This window comes from Ceratocystis lukuohia (genome assembly GCF_044167205.1).
Source record: "Ceratocystis lukuohia strain C4212 chromosome Unknown Supercontig4_pilon, whole genome shotgun sequence".
In the NCBI taxonomy this organism is placed as follows: domain Eukaryota; kingdom Fungi; phylum Ascomycota; class Sordariomycetes; order Microascales; family Ceratocystidaceae; genus Ceratocystis; species Ceratocystis lukuohia.
Genome location: NW_027263523.1, coordinates 1,248,866 through 1,271,022, shown reverse-complemented (window position 1 = coordinate 1,271,022; position 22,157 = coordinate 1,248,866). Strand labels below are relative to the sequence as shown.

Genomic DNA, 22,157 nt, shown 5'->3' with positions numbered 1-22,157 from the left:
TAAAGGAGGTACATACTCTTCATTGTGTATCAAAGTACCTGCTACTAAAGTGGAAAAGAACAAGGATACCATACCCAACAGCTTCCCAGTGCCCTGTAACACCCTACTTCTCATGCACAACTAGCTTGAGGGTACTCTATACAATCATTTAACGACTTGACGTTCACCAGTTGTCTATATATTCTCTTTTCTCTTCCTACTACTTTTTTTTCTCTTGGTTAATAGCACCTCTTCCTCGCTCACATTCCACTTTGCCCCATTTTTCTTTGTCGGGCCCCTTGCAGACGACGGATTCAATCAAGATCACGTGCACACATAGGCCAGCTTGTCCTTGTCTTATCCGGCGCGATATCACGTGTCGGGAAAGAAAAGACGTGTCATAACAAGAAAGAGCTTCTTGACCCCATGCCCATAGAAGCTAGGAGAAGCACGCACGCATTAGGAAAAGTGGGGAGCTGTTTGACTAGGGTTCCAGGGTTCGCTGCCTGCCCCTCTACAACATCTTGTTCCTTGACAAGGCTGGCAACAAGCTATCGTCACAGGCTATCAAACCTCATCTATCAACCTTTTTCTTCCCTTAATTTACTGGCATACTGGAAAAATACTAAAACCCCCAAAGCCTCAAAGCCTCAAAGCCTCAAAGCCAGTTGCCTGTTTTCAATCAACTAGAAACTTCAAGAAAGACTCCACCGTTATCCTTTAACCCTTTTCGATCTGGCGCCCGCCCATACAAGAACTACAGACAATTGTTATCTGATATTCCATCATGTCAAGCTTCACTGGTATGGCTACTATAGACGCCCATGATCTATGATATTTAATTAGAATGCATAGTACTAACCCTGTGTCTCTCTGTCCTCCCCTCTAGTGTCGGTCAAGCACCGTGGCACAAAATACGACGTCGAAATTAGCGACGATTGTACCAGTAATGACTTTAAGTTACAGCTGTTCAGCCTCACCTCCGTCGAGCCCGACCGTCAGAAGGTCATTATCAAAGGATCGACCCTCAAAAACGACCTGCCCATGGCGACCCTAGGCCTCAAGCCTGGCCAAACCATCATGATGATGGGCACTCCTGGCGATGACCCCTCCGGTGCATTGGTGCGGCCCAAAGAAGCTCCTAAGTTCGCTGAAGACATGGGTATAGATGACATCACTGCACTTGGTATCCCACGCGGTATTTACAATAGTGGCAACACGTGCTATTTGAACTCAGCCATGCAGATGTTGCGCTCTATGCCTGAGATTGTGACTGGCTTGCCTAGGTTGCCTAAGTCTGGAGGAGATATGGCCTCCCAGAGAATGTACAAAGAAGCACTGAAGCTACTTGATGCTCTCAAATCAGGCAAAGAAACACTAAATGCCAACAACTTTATCGAGACTTTACGCAATGCTTACCCCCAGTTTGCGGAAATTTCCAAGCGTGGCCACGGCTACGCCCAGCAGGATGCTGAGGAGGCCTTTTCCCAGGTCCTTACTGTACTCAAGATGAACGACGCTACAACCGAGAGCGGCGGAAGGTCCATGATTGACAAATACATGACTGGCACCTTCCAGACATCGACTAGATGTGAAGAGGAGGGCGATAACTCCACGCCGGTTGTGGGAAGTGAGGAATTCTCTAAGCTAAGCTGCCACATTACTAGCAGCATCAACCACTTGCAAGATGCCCTTAGGGCGTCTTTTACTGCTCAGATTGAAAAGAGGTCAGAAGTCTTGGGCCGGGATGCCATGTATACCAAGACAATGTTAATCTCTAGACTCCCTCGCTACATGACGGTACATTTCGTACGCTTCTTCTGGAAGCGCGACACCCAGAAAAAGGCTAAGATCATGCGCAAGGTGACTTTCCCTGCCGAGATTGATCTGACTGAACACTGTATACCCGAGCTCAAGGCCAAGTTGGTTCCCGTACGTGACAAGGTTCGCGAGATCCGCAAGGACGAGCTTGACATCGACCGTGCACGCAAGCGGCGCAAGACAACCGCAGTGGCAGAGCCCGAAGTGTCTCGCCGTGAGCCACCTGCTACCAGCGCATCCAATGCCACTGCTGGCGACGGCGATACCGAGATGGTAGAAACCTTCAAGACTGATGCCCAGGTTGACGCGGAAAAGGATGCTGCTCTACAAAAGGCCAAGGACGAGCTCAAGGCCATTCTTGACCCAGAGCTGCGCGCTGACGATGGCGCCAACCAGACGGGTTTATACGAGCTGAGTGCTATTATCACGCATCAGGGTGCTAGCGCAGACAGCGGCCATTATACGGCCTATGTCAAAAAGGAGCCTGTCCTGGACCCTAAGACTGGAAAGATGGCATCAGACGGCAACTGGTGGTGGTTCAACGACGACAAAGTGTCTGAAGTGCCTGCAGAGAAGATTGAGGGTCTTGCGGGCGGTGGTGAGACGCATTCGGCCCTAGTACTAATGTATCGCTCCGTGCCGCTGCCGTTGGAGTAGAGAAGGGAGAGTGACAATGATGGCGACGAGTGGAGGAAAGGGCGCGTGCAAACTTTTACAATGATCCATACGACTAGTACCAATGAACACATGAAATTCCAGATCTTCATACAACAAAGAAAGTGAGATATGTAGAATGTAGATATCAATGTTGGCACAAGACTGTTTAGCTTATAACCTATTTGCTCTTATCTTATCCGGTAAATACTCGGCTAATAAATGATGAAATCCGTTTCCTGTTATTGCTTCCAACAATAACCCTCATACCCTAAGTCTCCTCACAGCGAATCAATGAACTCTCAGCCTTCTATCTAGATTAGCCATCCTCCAATCGTTATTTTGTCTGTCTCTTGTCTTTATCCTGTTGCGGCATCGATAGCCTTTAGTTGTCTGCCCAGGGGATCAATCCCCTCTTAGTTTTCAGCCTTGTTATCTAATTGTCCTTGCTGTGCTTTGCGCTTCGCCATTGAGCCGAGAACCTAACATTCACAGCATTCTTTCTTCCTCTTCTCCTATACTGATTGGACAGGAGCTAGGGAAACTCAGCAACCACCAGGGCTTGCTCCTTCTGCTTCTCTTTGAGCCTTTTGTGAATGTTGCAAACAATGCGCAAGCCAAGATCATGGACGCTGATTGGGATGAAGTATGTGCCTCCTCTTGCTCTTGCCATGGTTCTTCCTCTTCTTCTACTGTCAACTGCTAACAACCTCGGCCTCGACTTCACCCTCTCTTTTCCTCTTAGGTCTCTCGCATTCCGTTCCCTCTGGGAGCGAACGGAACACAGAATGTACTAACATGTATGATATTTGACACCGCTCTAGAGCTACTATGGACGGGCTACTCGAATGGCCGAGTTACGTCCTTCTTCGGCTCCGAGCTTCGCCGTTATAGCTCCTATCTCATTCACCCTAGCATTGAAGGCCCCGTCCGTCAGCTCCTCATTAATGACAAGGGCGTCCTGTCGCTCGGAGCAAAGACTCTGCATTTCGCCCAAAGAGGTGGTCTTCCTATCTGGAACCTGCGTCATGATACCATGAAGGACCTTCAATGCATGAGTTACACGTCTAGGGGCACGTTCGAGGTGCTTCTGGCTGGTCTCCAGAACACCATGCTAGTAGTCGATACTGTTAGAGGCGAGGTTGTCCGCCAGGTTCCGACCGAGTACCAGTATCGCATCATGAAGCGCAGCAAGTACATTTATGCTGCTACAGACACCGGCAACGTGCATATCCTGGATCCCACCACTTTTGCCATCATCAAGATCTGGAATGCCCACTCGGCCCTAATTTGCGATATGGACGCCCAGCACGACTTTATCGTCACGTGCGGCTTCTCCTATCGTGCTAGCCAGAACTGGATGCGAGATCCATTCCTCAATGTTTTTGACGTGAAGAAGATGACGTCTACTCCCCCTATCCCATTTCCCGCTGGTGCCGCATTTGTGCGCATGCACCCGCGCATGTCTACTACTAGCATTGTCGTGTCGCAAAAGGGTCAGATCCACATTGTAGATCTCGTAAACCCCAACGCCAGTACTGTTCGACAGGCCAAGACCCTAACCTTTCTCAATATGGTTGATATTGCCCCATCGGGCGAGGCTGTTGCGTTAGCCGATGGTGAGGGCCATTTACATCTTTGGGGTTCTCCATCAAAGATTCAATTTGCCGCTGGAACAGCCCCCGAGTTCCCAATACATGAAGACCCGACTCCTGAAATAGACTGGAATGGGGAAACGTAAGATTTTCCAACATGAGTTGGGCGTAGCCCGCCGGGTCATCTTTAACTGTAGTCTCACCTAGCGCTAACAGCAGCTCATCTCATAGTCCCTTAAGCAAAATTGGCATGCCCTACTACAGAGAGGCCCTTCTCTCAGCCTGGCCACCCATAATTGCCGAGCTGGCTGCACCTCCAGCAAAACTCGACCCTCAGCTATTAGCCAGCCTCAACAAGGCTGAGTGGGGGCTGTACGGCCCGAATGTCCGACGGCTCACTAGAAATCTAGTTGAAAACACCAGAGACTCAGATAAGATATTGAATCCTGGAATCCAGACACCCAAATTCCTCAGCGAAAAAGCCCGCGTCTCAGGCAATCAAACTATGCCAGCAAATGCTCTAGAAATCGCCAAGCATTCTGGCATGACTGCTGATTCGCAGTCTGACATCCCTGCACGGTACAAGAACGTCGAGATCAAGTACAGCAAGTTTGGCGTTGACGACTTCGACTTTGGCTTCTACAACGAGACGCAGTACTCGGGGCTAGAGATCCATATTGCCAACTCATATGCCAACTCCCTGCTTCAACTACTCAACTACATTCCACTTGTGCGTAATGTGGCCCTGAAGCATACAGCAACATCATGCATCGACGAGAGTTGTCTACTCTGTGAGCTGGGCTTCTTGTTTGACATGTTGCACAAGGCCGAGGGAACGATTTGTCAGGCTACAAACCTGCTCAAGGCTCTATCTACAAACCCCAAGGGTACGTGTGCTTTTCCTCACATTGCCTTTTCAGGATGCTAACTAGGAAATCTCCCGGCTGCAGCCGCACAGCTTGGTCTTCTTGAAGAAGACCCGCACAGTAATAACCTGTCACATCTATTACAAATGCTCGCCAGGTTTCTGTTGGAGAAGATCACGGCGGACTATGGCATGTCAGCATCACCGAACATTATGACAACTGTATGTTTACTTGACCAAATACAGCTATAGGCCTGCCATACTAACCCATACACTAGATTTTTAACACCGAGGCTTCTAGCCTCATTCGTTGCTCACAGTGCAAAACTGAGTACAGCCGTCCAGGCCAGGCTATGGCCACGGACTTGCTATATCCCGACATGGTAAGGGAAAAAAGAAATACGCCTCCTCTTAATTCCGCAACAACTAACATGAATAATCAAGGTCATGCGTGGTCCCAAGGCCCCAAGGGTCACTTTTTCGCACCTCTTAAAATCTAGCATTGAACGCGATAACAAGTCTAAGGGCTGGTGTAGAGTTTGCCAGCGTTATCAGTCCCTCTCCACAAAAAAGACAGTCGCCTCGGTGCCTGAGGTTCTGGTACTTAACTCTAACATCACTACTGCTGATCAGCAGAGATTCTGGTGCACGCCAGGCTTCTTGCCCGAAGAGATTGGAATTGTGGTTGATCGTGGCCAGGTCTACTGCTTTGAGGGGGCTGATTTGAAAATGTTCCAGCAGCAGGGCCGCCATAACATTATTATCTACTCGTTAATCGGGATGACACTAAATATTGAGGGTGGACACGGCAACAAGGCTCATCTTGTGTCTATGATTGATGGTAAGTCTACGTGTTGTCTGCTACGATTTTCACTATGAAAAATTCCTTTGCTAACCTTAGACAGTCTCTCATTGCAACTCCCAAGCTACCGGCGAGCGCCAGTGGCACCTTTTCAACGACTTCCTCGTTCAGCCCGTGCTAACCGAAGAAGCTATAAACTTTGCTTCGTGGAAGATGCCCTCGGTGATTGCCTTCCAAGTGAAAAAGGCCAACAACACAATTGATCACACATGGAAGCAACAGCTCGACACGCGACTACTCTACAAGGGTTTCAGCCCGCGTGAGGGCGTCGAGATTGTGCATGGACTCGACATAGAAACTGAGAAGCCTAGTGAGAACACAATCATTGCGCTAGACACGGAGTTTGTGTCAGTCAAGCAGCCTGAGATTGAAATGACTTCCGATGGCGAGCGCGAAACCATCCGTCCTATTGTATATGCACTTGCACGCGTATCTGTCGTACGCGGCAGTGGCGATAAGGAGGGCTTACCATTCATTGATGACTACATTGCCATTCGCGAGCCCATTGTCGACTATCTCACCTCGTATTCGGGCATTCGCCACGGTGACCTAGACCCACGCACGTCGCGCTACGATCTTGTCTCGCTACGTGTCGCCTACAAGCGGCTATGGCTACTGCTCAACCTTGGCTGTAAGTTCCTTGGTCATGGACTCAAGCAGGACTTCCGCGTCATCAACATCAAGATCCCCCGTGTACAGGTTATCGACACAATCAACCTATTTTTCTTGCAGAGCCGCTTGCGCAAACTCTCGCTAGCCTTCCTTGCTTGGTTCTTGCTCAAGGAGGACATACAGATGGAGACTCACGACTCCATTGAGGATGCCCGAACCGCGCTCAAGCTGTACAAAAAGTATCTCGAGTTTGAGGACGCCGGAATTCTCGATGCCATGCTACAGGACATTTACACCAAGGGCCGCGAGTTCAACTTCAAACCGCCTCGCCCCAATGGCGATCCCAAGCGTAGTATCACGCCACCCACCGCAGCAGCTCCGGGCACTGATAGCGCTCTAGCGAATCAGCCTGTCACACCAACACCTACACAGACAGGGACTGGCTCGGCTCTAGGCGCCGTCTGGAATGGATACAGAGGGGGGAACTGGACTGCGGGATCATCGCCACTGCGGTAGGCGAGATAATAGGGGTGGAAGATGGACAGCGTGTCTTTTCAACGGGGATAACGACTAAGAGAAGATGTAGGTTTTTATATATTTAACGAGAGAGGGCTGTGTGAATAACATCAATATGACAGATATATGAATATCAAAGCAAGAAATCAAATACAAAAAGGAACCCTCAGCCTGACGTTATATCGACAAGTCCTAGTCTCAAATCCAAGCTTCAGCTTGATGTAACAATGCCCCCTCCGGAAACAACAAAAGAAATAAAGGGAAGACAAAGAATAAAACCAGAACTATATATATAAATATAAACGAAAACCCAAAAACCAAACGCAAAGTGGTCAACACCCAAAGGCAGGCAGATGTTAGGTATCGACGACAATAAGCTTCAAGGACAAAGGAAAAATTATTAGGAGGTAAAGCCCAAAAAAAAAGGCCTACTTAGTTAGCCAACCAAGGTAATCAGCAACGATCAACGTGACCATTCTATACATAATTTTGTTAGTACCCTACCCTGCCGTCGCAGCACAAAGGAAACAAAGGATAGGAATCAAAACTCACGCGTGTGGTGCGATTCGGACGTAGTACGTGCCAAACCCACGATAGAACCGAAGCAGGCCCTCCCGACGTGCCACTTGGGCAAAGCAGTCTAGCATGCCACGATACGGCAGTTTTCCGTTGGGCCCCGGCTGCTGTTTTTGCAAGCGAGTCTTGACAAAGTCAAAAGGCAGACTGAAGAATGAGGCGAAAAAGCCGGCTGTGGCACTAGCAGCCAGAGTTTGTGTGCGTGGAGACCAATTTGTGTGTTGTTGCAGGCGGGCTTTCGATTCACTGAAAAATGCTAGTTGGCCAAAGTTAAGGGCCATGGCACGCACCACAGTGGGGGTGGCTCCAGCCCATAGGCGGACTATTCCCTCGTTACGGGCGATGGAACTCAGAGCGTCTACTACGGACTTATAGTTCTGACGCTCAGCAATAGGCTTGAGACCATCGCTTTGCATGCGGATCAGGGCAAGGTCAGCAGGGTTTCCAAGCATGGCAGCGAAGCCTCCAGCAAGTAATCCGGCTGTGGCACGCTCAGAGAAGCCAATCTTTTGTCCCTTTTCCTTGGCGCGAGCCTCCAGAGAACGCATAAAAGTATCGAAAAGACCTATGCGAGCCGTAGTGTAGACAGCCTGGCGGAGAAGCCCGGCCGAAAGTCCAGTGTATAAATCCAAAACGCGGCCGCTCGTAACAATGTTGCGAGTAACAGACATGGCAGTAGGACGGGGGCCAGCGGCAGTGCCCTCGCCGGCCAGCTGGATGCGGACCTTGATCATGTCTACAGGCTGGATGACGGCGGTGGCAGCCATCCCGGACAGTCCACCATTAACAAAAGGTAGAGCGGCCCGCACAACAGGGGTGTGCAGGAAGTCGACAGCTGGTGCAGGAGCTGGCGACTTGGAAGTTTCAGTGGCTTGGATGATGGCGGGCATGTTGACCGGCGAATAGAATTAGGGGGGCAGCAATCTAGCTATAGGTTAGAGATTTGGAAATAGCGACTAACAAAAGCTAGCGAGACAGTAAGAGGCGATATCAAGTCTAGGGCTGTGTAACGGCGGGACGATAGGACAAAAAGCAAAGTGTAAGAAAATGGGATCAGAATGCATACATTTCTATGTCTTTTGGGTGTTTTTCTTGTATAAGGTGGCAAGTTGGAGTCAGAGAGTGTACAATGTGGTATGGGTTGGTGATATATAAACTAATGAATGAGGAAAAGTCGATTCACTCAAGTCCCCATGCGGGCTCAAAGAGCAGACCTGCCCGCTATAAGTATGTGTGGATGGGCGTAGGCTTACTCTTCCGACAGCCCAGCAGCGTATGAGCACTCGGACAACCGGCTGGGGCAAGTTGGTGTGGTGCCAATCTGGGGGTTGGTAGCAAAGGCGCATGATGGAAGTGGTCAAGTGCCGCAAGACAATCTTACACAGGTAAAGAGAGGAGAGCTGCTAAGATTCTTTAGCGCGGAGATTTGGGCGTGAGCATGGGACAGGCCGGAGCGCCAAAGCTCTAGAGAGCTATAGCGGCACGTTGAGTGTGCATGGGCGCGGTATCTGTGTGTGTGTGTTGTGTGTGTATGTGTGTGTGTGTACGTATCTATGTATCTGCATGTGTGTATATACGTGTGCGGCTTGTTGAGCGGCAAAATTGTCGGCGAATCATGGCAAATCAAAATGTCAGATAAGAGTCTTTGCGATAGATCGCCAATGCCATTGCGGCAGGTTGACGTTGAAGGATGGCCTGGCACGAATGAATAGAGGGGGGGGGGGGACTTATATAGTGCAGGGACAAATATAGATGAATCCAGCCGAAAAAAAATGAACACAGCTGGCGATAATGGGAAGTCTGGACGAAGAGGGATAGCGAATGAGATGGAAACCAAGAGGAGACGGAAGTGGGAAATTGTAAGGCGAAAATCTTGGGGGCTCGGCTGTATGTACACAAGTACCTTGGCCTGAAGGGGCAAGAACTTGCCTCTTCGTTTGTCTCTTCGTTTGTCTCTTCGTTTGTCTCTTCGTTTGTCTCTTCGTTTGTCTCTTCGTTTGTCTTTCCATTTACCAGCCCACGCTCACGCTGTCTTGCGCGTGCCTTCCTGTTTAAGTCTTGCTCCAACCCCCACCACAGCAGGCACACATACTTCCTGCCAATTCTACCGCCCTGATTTTTACCACTTGTACCACTCGTACCCGTACCACTCTCCCGCTTGCGGCTTGGAATACGCACCTTCCTTGACTGTCTTTTGTATCCTGCCGCTCTCCTTTCTCCCTTCTTTCCTTTCCTCCGTATCTCTGTTGAGCGGTAGCCCTAGGCCCTAGGCCCTAGCTAGTCTCGATTCCGGGGCCCCGCAGTGAATCGGTCCATAACTCTCTGTCTGTACCTGTACTTTTATGTAATCCCACTAGCATGGGACCGTCTATGCCGAAAGCCTTCCCAACTCCTCCGGTCTTTTTTCGGGCGTCCTAGGTTAAAAGAGTAAGCACAAGCCATACATAGCAGGAGAAGGCAAAAAGAGGCCGGGAAATCCAGGAATGTACAAACGCAAAGCGGGTTGGTCGACAGTATGACGTATTCCGAGCAATGAAGAGAGGCTCTAGAGATTGTTAGGCCCAAGCTTGTCTCCAACTTGGGGCTTCCCGTCTACAGAGTGCCTTGGCATACTCCAGTATGGTTCAAGGCATGACAAGACAAAGGTTGCGTCGTTTGCCGTCAGCTTTGACGCTTGGAAGGAGTAAGCCAGCCAACAGCCGGCAAAACTTGGTGGTTATTTCTGGGCCTCAGAAAAAACCGGGGTTGTTTTCTCCTGCGGCTTGTTAATAAGAAGAAGAAAAAAAAAATGGATACAAAGCCTATATGATTTTCAGTTGCAGCAATTGCCATTGCTGCTGTTTGGTTCGTTGGTTGTCGATGCCGCCAAAGTTTCGGCCCCATATTGCCCAAGCACGTTGGCCTCAGGCACGGACGGTAGCTGGGCCATGATCCGGCCCCTCTTTTGTTTGTCTGCCCTTTCGCGGGGCATGCATACATAACGTGCTTGTTATCCTCGCCATTTAAAAACCTAGGCAACAAGTTGGCCTTCGTATCCCCTTGAGCCAGTCGTAGAAACCCAGTCGGGTGCGCGATTTGCAAAGCGCCAGATGGTAAAATAGCGTGACAGGCAGCCCTTACTATTGGACAGCAGCAAGCTGGTCACCAGCAGATTAGTCACGTCCCCGTTCTGTAATACCCGCAATACCGGGGGAAAGAGCAAGATCCTCTGGTAAAAGTCCCAGATGGAGGTAGCTAGCTGCCTGAACTGCCAAGCTGCAAAGTAGCCAGGGGGTGGGCTAGTCTCGCTAGTAATAAGAGATGAAATACGACATGGGTACGCGATTATGGATTACCAAATCAGATCGCACTGAGTTTATTGTTAGGCTGATTGTCCCCTGAAAGACATAAGGGATAAAGGAGGGATGGGCCTGGCAGAACAAGAGCAGGACGAAGACGGAGGCAGGGGGAGCTTGAAAAAGACCTTTGCATGCTTATATTTTATGCTATACTTATACAACCGTGAATAGCAGACACTTGGACAGCTGCGGTTCCACCATCACAAGATCTCGGCCTCCTTTGCTTGGGGCTATATGGGGCTATATGTATAAACATTTTTTTTTTTTTTAGAACAAAATGTATATTTTGCTTTTCTGCGTGCAAAAATGCAGTTACTCCAGATTGGGAAGTACGACGGGGCAAGCTGAGAGCAACTGCAAGCTACTAATGAGAATAGTAACAGGTGGAAATCGGTAATTTGAAGGATGAAAAGGTCCCTTTATGGGACGTACTACTGGACAAAGGTTCTTTTCCTTTTCGCTTCGGTTAAAAAAGAGCGGAATTGCCAGCTTCCAAATGTGTTCGACAACCACCAGCAAGACAGGGCGGGCACGTTACTGGTATGTGCATCGTGGCGTTGGATGCAGGTTCATGGCCTGGAGATCGATCTTCCCAGTGCTGCTAGAAGCAGAGCAAGACTTTGCGAACTCTTCGTAGAAGGTGGAACAAACTATGCGAAGATGAAGATCTTGAAGAATACAAAGCAAGGGACGCTTCCTTTCAAGAGGGAGGGGGAGGGAGAGGGAGAGGGCGAGGGCGAGGGAAAGGGAGAGAAGTGCAAAAAGTTGCTGCAAATGAAAATGTCAACGTTGCAGTAGTATCGAACGTTAATATGTTAATATGTTAATGTGGGATTGTCAAGAAAACTGCGCATGCACGCATGTACTCACGCACGCAAGCACTCACGCACACAAGCACAGCAGCAGCACCCTACTCTGACAATTAAAATTATAAAAAGAGTTGGCAGGCAGGGCCGCTGACCGGCTTGTCTCTGTTGTAAGCCCACCCTCACATACATAACTGTCCCATTCCAGAGGGTTAGGGTAGCTTCCAAGGTGCACTAACAAAAAGCTGTCAACTTATGCAGCAATTACCCAGCCAGAGGTCTATTCTACGTTACAGCATACAGTCTGGTCTTTTTGTGGAGACTCTACCTGTCTATCGGATTTAAGAGGTCATGAAACTTGACGATTTGTGCAAAAATGGAACACGCCAGGTCTGTATGTCCTTTTGCCCTTAAGTCTCCGACTTACATTATCTTGTTTTCTGGGGTTGGTGTGACTTTTGTTCCTGCGAAATAGGTGCTGCTTGGGACTCATAGCGACCTGAAATGGCGCGACCCGCAATAGGCTGGAAAGGAAGCGAATAGCTGGGCATTAATGATAGCGTTACAGCAGGATTGAAAAGGCATTCAACTGAGAAAAGGACAGGAGGCTAGATAGGTGAGTAGTCTCTTGTCTCTTGTTTGATGTCGCTCGTTCTTCCCACTTTTTGTCACCCATCCTATCCCCTACTCATAGGAGTTGTCCAAGCTTTCAAGAGCAAAAACAACGCAGGGGGGAGGAGACGTAAAGCGGAGTCGAGACCATATAAAGCTGGATACGCCTGCCCTTGTTCCCCCTTGGCGTGCTGACATATAGGGGGCAGCCCAGAGAATATAATGAATAGGGTCCGCACAAACATCGCCGCCAAGTAAATTCTGGGTTTGAGAGATCCAGGACAAGGTGCTGGAGTAGTATTGTCTCTGCTACCCGCTCGCTGTTCTTTCCTGATATGAATTTTGCCCTAATTAATAAGCCAAACTATGATCTCCACCCACAGTGCTATTTATTGTCTTTTTGTGCCTCCATCCCTCCTGCCTCTGCGAACAGGCTAGGAACGGAAGGGAAGGCAAGAGGTAGCATTGCTTTTATGAGGGATAAGTCTGGCCCTGTTTTCTAATGTATCATTAGCTATTCTTGCTAGCATTATTTACAGATTCTCGTATCTTGTCCCGCAAGGTCTTGTCAATGGTATAGGCAGGGGGCTATCCCCTCTTTGGAGGTAGCTCAAGATATCGATATTGGGCTGGCTGGAGCATCTTATGAGAGAGGGGGAGAGAGAGAGAGAGAGAGAGAGAGAGAGAGAGAGAGAGAGAGAGAGAGAGAGAGAGAGAGAGAGAGAGAGAGATGATGATGATGATACCAACCGCATTAAGAGTAAGAACTTGGCAAAACGGGGCAAAGCACCCGCAACCCTTTTTTTTTTCTCTTCTCTCGTGCCCGGTTGGCGGCACCATCTCACGAAAATGCAGGCTCAAAACGCCCAGAACATTTCGGTTGTGTGCTGCGGTTGTAACAGGAGAAAGGAGGAAGGAAAAGCGCCTGTAAAAGGAGCTGGAGCGTGCGTGCAAGTGGCACCCAAAAAAAAACGGCAGTCGGTATTGCTGGTAGCGTGCTTTTTCACGGAGGAGGAAGAAGGTTGACAAGTTAGCGTTGGGGGCCAGCTCGGGCTGAAATTAAAGCCGGGATATACACGTCTGGATGATATCTTCGCGCTGTCGACATGATTGCTTGGCAAAGCCCCTACTGCAAACTGACTGACAAAACATGGAGTCAACAAGACGACGTTAGCAAGTTGCTCGCACAGCAGCTGGCCCTGCCAGTTCTTCCAAAAGAGTCCTGTCGTTGGGTGTTGCCCGTGGACGGAAGTAAGGGTCATACAGGTGGGGGGGACTGACTTGCACCTGCATACTTGCACCAGTTTGGGTCTTCAGGCTTGCAGCTACCCAGCGGAGTGTATGTATGCCGAGCCAATGTCACGATTCATGGGCGAACAGGAAAATGAGGATCGGATCGGGGGTGTGTGTGTCCACTATAGCGATAAAGTGACTTCAAACAGGGATGTGTGCTTGAAGCAAGGGATGGTGAGAAAAAGAGAGAGAAAACAGACCAGAACAAAACAACACAGGCCCTTGTCTTGCCTTGGCCGTGACACCGGGCTCCCAGCCCAGGAAGGCCAGCCCCCAAGCCCCAAGCCCCAAGCAGCAGCAGCTCCAGCACAGGGGGAGGCTTTATTCTGCTTGTTGCTGTGTAGGTGGGCGTAACTTGCAACATGATTCCTCAGCTTGCATCGTAGATTGTGTCAGAGTAATACAGGCGCACAATTGCAGAGAGAATACGGCATGCACAAAAAATGGTATCACATAAATTAGCAGTAGTTATCATTGGTTGTATTTCCCAGCCTAGTAGGCAGGGCGGGCAGGGGCGGTGGGGTAGTATCGCTTCTCGTTTTTCTTCGTCTCTTTCCTTCTTAACCGTTGCCGGGAAATAATTGCCCCGTTGCATTTCATTTGGGAAGCTGCTCTTTTCCATTTTTTATTATTATAATTTTTTATTATAACTTTTTTTTTTCTTTTTTTTTTTCTTTTTTTTCATTTTAATCCATGGGTAGGGCAGGAACTTCAACTTGGGCTTGGCAACAAGGGAGTTAATAACCAAAAACATAAAACTAGCAAGAACCAAGTGCATGTACATGTACAAGCTTGTCTCCTGCATCTACAAAACGGCGACATCGCCCACTTCCAGGCTGTATCACTGGTTGGCACGGAACGCCTTCTTTCATCTTTTCGTTCTTTGCTGCTTGCTGCGCTTCATTGGCAGATAGATAAGCTGGTGTGTTCCGCCAACTACTTGTTTTGCCCTGTTTATTTATCCTTTATTTTTATTTGGTTGCTACTCTGTTTTGTTGCGAGTTGTCTGTTCTTGATACGCTCTCTCTCCTCCAGTCATCGCTTATCACGGCCATACAACCGACCTCCTACCAGCAGCTTAGCATTTACGACCCATTGTGTCGTGTCATCTTGGTTGTGTCTCCGGCCTTTCTCTCTCCCAATGTCTTATTGACGACTGTTGCATCATTACATTCTTCTCACCATCCCTTTCGCCATTATGGATATCTTTGATATGTACCGCCTCATCTACCAGGAGGACCTCCCACAGGATATTGCGCCCATGACAGGCCTTCTGCAACGGTACAGCCATCTCCCTAGCGACCAAATAGAGTCTCACCTGCACTCAATAGTAAGTACACCTCTGGGTTGTGTCTGTCTGTATACACATGCACATGTACATGCACACAGACCAACAAAGTGAAGAATACAAACTATTCTATGCCCTATTTCTTTCTTTCTGTCTTGTTATTTCTCTGCTTCCCTTCCCCCCCCCCCCCCCCCCCGCTTGGTCCTCTCTTCCTTCGTCCTTCGTTTTACCTACCCTTCCGTGCACTATTACCATGTGTCTAGCTCAAATCTCGCCTTTGAGTCTAGCACAAAGATGTCTGTGTGTCTTCTCTTCTAGAATACGCAACAAAAAAAGAAAAATCCTGCGTAAATATCATTTGCACGTTACGAGACAAGACCAGACATGGAGTCCGTCCTGGAGATAAACACATGCATAACTTCCCTCCACGTCATCTCACAATTTCGAGCTCCAGCTGACCAGCCCTCTAATACATCTAGCGAGACAAGGCCTGGTCTTCTATTCGCACGCCTTGCATAGGCCGGTGGCGTTTTTTGTATGGCATGCCGGCCTCAGACCCTCGCTACAAGCTGGCGGTGCAGCGCCTCAAGTCTGCCTTTTCCCGCGACTGTCTCCTGGATTTGGGCTGTGGTATGGGCCAAGCCTTGCGCCAGCTGGCCGACGACGGCGTCCCTATCTCCCGTCTCTTGGGCACCGATGTTCACCCCAGCATGATCGACATTGGCTTTGACTTGTTTTTGGATCGTGCTGATGAGCCCATCTCTGCCCTGTCGCCGCTGGCCAGAGTCTTCAGCAGGAGGCGTCTCGGCCTAGGCTCCCGCTTTGTTGTCGCTGATCTCCTTGATGATTGCGACTCAGGGCTCAAGCTACTAAGTGGCCATTTCTCAATCATCCACGCTTCCAACTTTTGGCACATGTTCACCTGGTACCAGCAGATAGAAATCGCTGTGCGCCTGGTCACCATGCTCAAGCCCGGCACTCAAAATGCCTTGATTTACGGTCGCCATATTGGGCGGAAAGAGGCCGACCCAGTCCCGGATTTTCACAGTGGCGATAACAGCCACATGAACAGCAGTAACAACGATGATCACCGCCTTAACGACCCTTATGAATTTTCGCTTTCACATGACAACTCCTTTGATGAACACGACCACCATGACCCTTCACCACGTTCCCCTTCGATTTCTTCAATCTCTTCGATTTCCTCGACCTCCTCATTTGACTCAGAAGTTGCCCCCTTCTCCGACACCTCCTCGCTTGCCTCGTCTGTTTCTTTTTCATTGCCTTCGGAAACGGACGACAAGCGCGCGTTTTTACACGACCAAAAGTCCTTCCAACTGCTCTGGGACATAGTGGGCGAGCGCACGTTAACCCGCTGGCGTGTTGAGGTTGATTTCCAGTCAAAGACGACGGCCGACCTGCCAGGTTTCGGTGAGGACGTGTATGTTGTGCATTACGGTGTCCACCAAATTAGGTGAAATAGTCACCAACAAGCATGGCATGGCATACAGCCCAGCAACCTACCGCCTACCTACCTACCTACCTGTCTTTCTCTTTCTCCCTCCCTCCCCCCTCTCTCTCTTCTCGCCAAACCAACAAATGTAATACCTAGAGCTTCCACACCTGCGGCTACCAACACACCAAAAAAGACACCTAAAAAGATGCTGCAGATGTTCGGCGTATTGGACTTGAAGGAAAAACAGGCCTCGTCCATGCTCCCCATCTGCTTTATAGCACCAGCAAACACCCAATCAAGCAAATGTAACCACTTTATTATAATGACTGTAATCACCACTAGCCTAGAATCTGTCATGAAACAACCAGATCTACTGTTTTTTTATTGTTTTTTTGTTCTTTTTTTGAAAAACAAGTTTATCTATATATATAATAACTTCTTTTGCCATCACTTGTATTCGTGTGTTCATGTCTCGTTTCGTTGTGTCCTTGCCTTGTATCAATCATCAAGATACTACGGTAAGGCGACCTCGCCTCGTATCTGCTTTCGTCCCTATTGCTGCTGTCGAGGAACTTGCTTGGATTTTCCATCTTCTCTCTTTGCAGTCTGTTTAGAGCTGCCTTGTGCCTTTGCTTCTTCTCTTGCTCCCCCTTCTCCCCCATCCTCTTTTCCTAGCTCACGCTTGCCCTTATTTCCCCGCCTCTGCATACCGCTTCCCGATGGTACGGCTTTTCCGTCTTTTCTACCATCGTTGTTACCTCCGCTACCGCCATCTGCTCTAGACGAACCCTCAACACCGCGTTCCACGTCTCGGCGACTCCTCCCTTTACTCTTGCTGCCCTGCTTCATATTTGTAGCCTCATTATTCCTGGGTTGCTGTGAGGACAAAGAAGTCTTTGGATTAGGGCTTGTTCGGCAACCACTGGAGCTAGGGGCAGAGGTAGACGGCCTAGCAGTAAATGAGGCGTGCCGCAAATTACCAACACTACTGCCTGTAGCTACTTCATCCCAACTTTCCTTTTCCTTTTCCTTGCCTTTATTCTTTCCCTTTGCCTTACTTTTGGTTCCCGAGCTGCTCGCAGGCTGACCTAGGCTTTCCTGCGCTATCAGCTGGTGAACGAGGCGCATAGACTTGCGCTCGTCTTCTTCCTGCTGCTCAATGCGCTTCTGTTCGTCTTCCCACCATTGTAGGAACTGCTCTTCCTGGATAATTTCCTGCAGTGGACGAATTCGAACTTTCTCCTGATCGCGTGCACGTTGCTCGATTTGTTCATCGAAGATTTCAGTAAGGGGCTGCGCAGGCTGTGTGGGTGGTGGTGGAATGGTCATGGATATCTTGCGTTCGGCCTTTGGCGCAGAAGCGTCTGGCAAAAAGTCACCCAGGTTAAGTGGCCGGGAAGGGAGGGATTGCGCAGGTGTTACTGATGGGGTAGAAGTAGTCTTTTTAGGTAGACCAATTGTAGTTGAGCTCGCAGGTCGTTTTAGTGTGGCTGAATGTCCTACCATAGATGGAGAAGGGCGCTGTAGTTGATCGCGAGAGGGTGGTGCTGAGGACAAAATTGGGCTAGGGGACACGGAAAGTGCCGATACTTTTCTAGCTTTAGACGGCGTAACGCTCTGCCACTCAGATGAGCTTTCTAGAGCTGCGTCAGCCATGTTTTCCGTGATCAGGGACACCGGTTGAGATTCTTGCACTTGGGCCCATGGAGCTACTGGAGGGGTCTTGGACCTGCTCTCCGTTGATTCATGGAAAGCTAGAGACTCATGCTTGGATATAAGCCTTTTCGTTTTCTTCTTGGAACTGCTGCCATTTACCAAGGGTACATCTATAAGCTTGTCATAGGCTTGGGGGGGTGGTATGGTAGCCGTGTCAATGTCCATTTCAAAAATCAGGTTATTGTCATCGTCGGAACGCGGTTCGGGGGGCGGCGCCACATGTGGACCGGCCTGGCGGCGACTTTCATCCCTCCACTTCCCGTGTATAGATTTGCTCGAAGATGGGGTTCCACTGGTGACATCAGTACTAACACGACGGCCTTTTCCTGCCACACCAGGGCGGTCGTCTTGAAAGCCGGAAAGTTTCCGGCCCATATCCTGCACGCGAGCTCGCCTTTCCTCGGCAACATCATGACTAAGAAGCGGATAAAGAGCGAAGAAATATTCAGGCTTGAGCCGGCGAGAAAATGGCTGTTTTAAAGACTGGTTATAGCGAACAACATGATCAAGGTTGGAGAGCAACATGTCATTCATGTCATCTAGGAGATGGTTTTCAAGGAAACCCTCAAGTTGAAGGCTAATATACTCTAGGGAGGCATCTTTGAGGGTGGAAATATATGAGATGCTTACTCCGTTAAGAATGTTAGCTACGTTGCGCATATTAACAAACCTGCCCAGAATGCTCTGGCAAATTTCAATGAGTCGGTCAATCATCAGCTCATTCGCAATATCCATGACGGCCAGAACAATATCACCAAAGGTGTCGAGGTCTTGAGTGACTAGGTTATCAAAAATCTCGACGCCAACATCCGAGTAAAGATGTTCCAGGACATATGCGAAAGCCTTGGGCTCAAAGTGGCTTAGATCAATCCTAATAGGCGATCGTGAATCCATCCTGCTATACCGTTCGGAAAGCCATCCACCTTTGAAATAGCCTTGGAAGAGACCGCGGAAAAAGGGACACCGCCGGCAAAGCAATTCGCGGTGTGCTAGAATTTCCTGCCCATTGATTTGGAGAGCTACATCGCCCAACCTAAAAAAGTTGCGATGTGATATGGCCTTGCGGAAGTCCGTGTGCATGGACGCTTCCCTTCCATATTTAGTCTGAGCTGCAGTTTCGAGAGCGGGCATATTGAGACTTGAAGCAAGCTTCTTCATCTCAGCCCGTACTTGGCGAGATCGAGTTGTATGATGCGGCGCAAAATACGTGTAGTTCCATAAGGGAACTGTACTATCAGTGTATGCCATAGAGATAACGTTTAGAAGACTAACAATATCAAGGCTCCTAAAACAAACCTTGAAGCCTGAGCTAGTTCGGGTGAATATAAAGGTATCATGAAATTCGGACGAATCAGCTTCATGAGACGCTGTGAAGAGTTCCCGAAAAACGCTGCTACGCCCAGCTAATAGCCATGAATGTGCGGGGATTTCAATATCAGGTGCTGAGGCTGTTGATAAAACAACATCATAGGCAATACTGCTAAACGAGGTTGCTGCAAGAAATCTGGATAAGTCTTCCTCGATTCTCATTGATTTGAGCACCTCGGAAGCAAATGGTTTCAAGCCATTTTTAAACACTTCATATCCACGAAGACCTGCTAAATCGAAATCGACAGGGATATTGATAGCCTTGAAATCCTTGAGTGGAAACAAGTCGCCAATATCATCACATAGAGCCCGGGGTTTCACTAGGACGAGACTCCTGGTGGCCTTAGTATCTGATATCACTACAGCCAGGGCACCATAAGTAGAGCCCCTAACAGCTATTGCACTAGTGATTGTGGGAACGCGCTCAAACTTGAATGCGTCTCTCTTCTCATCGGACTTCTTTAGCTTAGTCTTGTCGCGGCGAACTCGTCGCCATACAGCCCCTGACCGTGTGCTTAGCATGACGGAGCCGTTTTCGCCAACGGCAATGGATGTAGCAGCGTCCTTGCGGGCATGCCAAATGCACTGGGGGGAAGTGACAGAGAACTTGATTTTAGAGGGGTTTGTGGTTGAAGAGACAGTTTGTGTATTGTCTAAGCTGTTAACATTTAGGCTCATAACGTATACCTCTCCGCTGAGAGTCAACGCTGAGATAGTATCTCCGCCCGAGGCTACATAATCAAGCTTTGTTGTACGAGCACGACTGCGGCTTGCCCTTAACGCTCTGAGATTAGGCCCATCAAGGTTTGGCAGCAGGTCAAGAGCAGGGAATCGCACAATATTATAGCCGTAGTTGGTGAAGACGATGACGATGTGGTTTTCCAGTAAGCATGTGGTGGCTTTCTCTGTTGCTGTTACCATTTTGATGGAACTGGAAAACAGAGATGCCGCAACCTTCCGGGGCACTGTTTGGATAGCAAGAGACCGCGAATCGGCATCCATCAATCCAATCTGGCCGTCGTTTCGGCCCCAGCAGTAAAGCGATGTTGATGTGAAAGCTACGGAATGTATGGCCGAGGCTGCGGCACCAATAATAGTCTCCTTTTTGAGTGTTCCAAATATCTGTCGGGGTATCAAGCCCATAGGATCCTCGTCGGCTTTTGGCGATGCAGGAAGCGTGTATCCAAGTTGACCGCAGGTATTGGATCCCCAAGTCCAAATCTCGCCCTTGTCTGTAATAGCAATAGTGTGATTTTGGCCCAGGGCTACATGGATTACCTTCCGGGTAGCAAGACCACCCAAGACAGGTACGAACCGAAATTGGGTGTGTTCGTCTCCCAGTCCCAGCCGGCCTCCGCGACCAACACCAGACAGGTAGAGATTTGAGAAGGGATCATCTGTAATTATGGCGCTATGTAACTTGGATAGAGCAACATTGCGAATGACAATTGGTCGAGAAAGAATCAGCTGTGGGACACCTTGTTTTGGAGGCTCGATCCCGCTGGTAACCACGTCCCTTGAAGACGTGAATTTAGTATAAAAATACTCGACAAGATTCTCGGGGCGTGTGAGTTGAATTCGCTCGGGATACTGCCGGTCATCTCCGTCGCCAACACCAAGCGAATGGTTTTTGTTGCTTCCAAACATGTATATCTCATTGCCATTCAAATTGCCTGACGAAACAAAGTTCTCTGTGCCTGGATCATCAAAGTTGGGGTCGAAATACGGCTTGGCACACTGGAAAACATAGCTGGGATGGAGGGCCCGTTGAGAACTGAACATGGGTAAATCTAGCTTGAAGATTGTAGAGTTGTATAGGTCAAATGGACTGTTTCCCTCATGATCCTTTGTTTTGATCAGTCGACTGACGCGGCCTCCGGTTCCAAGAAGGCTGTTTCTTAAATTATGTTGCTCTTTTTCAAGGAGAAGACGAGCAATAGAGATATTTCCGGCGTAGAGAGCCCTATGAAGGGCATTCCAGCCACTTTCAGGATCTTGGACATAGATGTCAATGGCAGGATGGTCTAGCAGGGCCTGAACAAAGTGAATGGCTCGGGGCTCGGCGGACGAGGCAGCTCTAAGAAGCAAAGTAAGGCCGGCATGATCGCGAATATTGAGTTCGGCCTTACCAAGTAGCAATGCGGCAGACTTGCCTAGGCCCTTGCGGGACTTGCCGGACTTTGGCGATGTAGCAGAGCTTGGATGCAGGTCCTTGCCAGCAGCAAAAACCCCGCTTGGCCCAGAGGCACAGGCGGCGGAGAGGTTCAAGAGGCGACAGAAGCCTTCGACATCACTGTCCCAGAAGAGCTTCCAAAGTTGGACATTCATTGGCGGGAATGTAAAAGGTGCTTGGACACAGTCAAGTGCGCCGAGCCTGCTCCTTGTCTAGTGACAATCGGATGAGGATGAGAGAGGATTAGCGGGTCTTTAATCAGAAGACCCGGTAGAATAGCCTTTGACGCAAGTTCTAGAGATGAGACGTGAGTTAGTGCCTGGCAGAACGCAGCCCAGAAGTTGAAAGAAGCACACAAGTCGGGCACATTTATGCTTACGAATAAAGCCAGGAAATAGTAAGAAGAGCGTACGTAGTATATCGCTGGTGGGCACTTGTGCAGTCAGTCTGTGTGCCCCTGTCATTGATAAGATAAGCTGGTGAGATTCGGTAGGAGGGGCCAAAGCTACCAGCAAGAAGATGGCCAGAGACAGGAAAAGGACAAAAAGAAGGAGAAGGAAGGGAAATTTGGTGAGCGACTATCATGAGTCGATAAACTAGCGATGGACCACGCCGGCGAGGCTGCGA

The 22,157-nt window shown here is 49.2% G+C and overlaps 4 protein-coding genes across 4 annotated transcripts; 2 read left to right on the top strand and 2 right to left on the bottom strand.

Annotated features, from left to right (window-relative positions):
- Positions 1-766: 766 nt before the first annotated feature.
- On the top strand, positions 767-6,904 carry HOO65_040346 (PAB-dependent poly(A)-specific ribonuclease subunit PAN2; the record flags this gene model as incomplete). Its single annotated transcript, XM_071002453.1, has 9 exons — positions 767-782; positions 869-2,398; positions 2,994-3,100; positions 3,200-4,191; positions 4,314-4,936; positions 4,982-5,136; positions 5,193-5,297; positions 5,359-5,755; positions 5,820-6,904. The coding sequence occupies 9 exons, from the start codon at positions 767-769 to the stop codon at positions 6,902-6,904; spliced, it is 5,010 nt and encodes a 1,669-aa protein (XP_070859189.1).
- Positions 6,905-7,452: 548 nt separating this feature from the next.
- HOO65_040345 (putative mitochondrial 2-oxoglutarate/malate carrier protein) lies at positions 7,453-8,370 on the bottom strand (the record flags this gene model as incomplete). The annotated part of the gene is made up of 1 exon (XM_071000639.1): positions 7,453-8,370. The coding sequence occupies one exon, from the start codon at positions 8,368-8,370 to the stop codon at positions 7,453-7,455; it is 918 nt and encodes a 305-aa protein (XP_070859188.1).
- A 6,989-nt stretch (positions 8,371-15,359) lies between these two features.
- On the top strand, positions 15,360-16,295 carry HOO65_040344 (Methyltransferase ausD; the record flags this gene model as incomplete). Its single annotated transcript, XM_071000638.1, has 1 exon — positions 15,360-16,295. One exon carries the CDS (start codon positions 15,360-15,362, stop codon positions 16,293-16,295), a length of 936 nt encoding a protein of 311 aa, XP_070859187.1.
- Positions 16,296-16,825: 530 nt separating this feature from the next.
- HOO65_040343 (BTB domain-containingand ankyrin repeat protein) lies at positions 16,826-21,685 on the bottom strand (the record flags this gene model as incomplete). The annotated part of the gene is made up of 1 exon (XM_071000637.1): positions 16,826-21,685. One exon carries the CDS (start codon positions 21,683-21,685, stop codon positions 16,826-16,828), a length of 4,860 nt encoding a protein of 1,619 aa, XP_070859186.1.
- Positions 21,686-22,157: the final 472 nt, after the last annotated feature.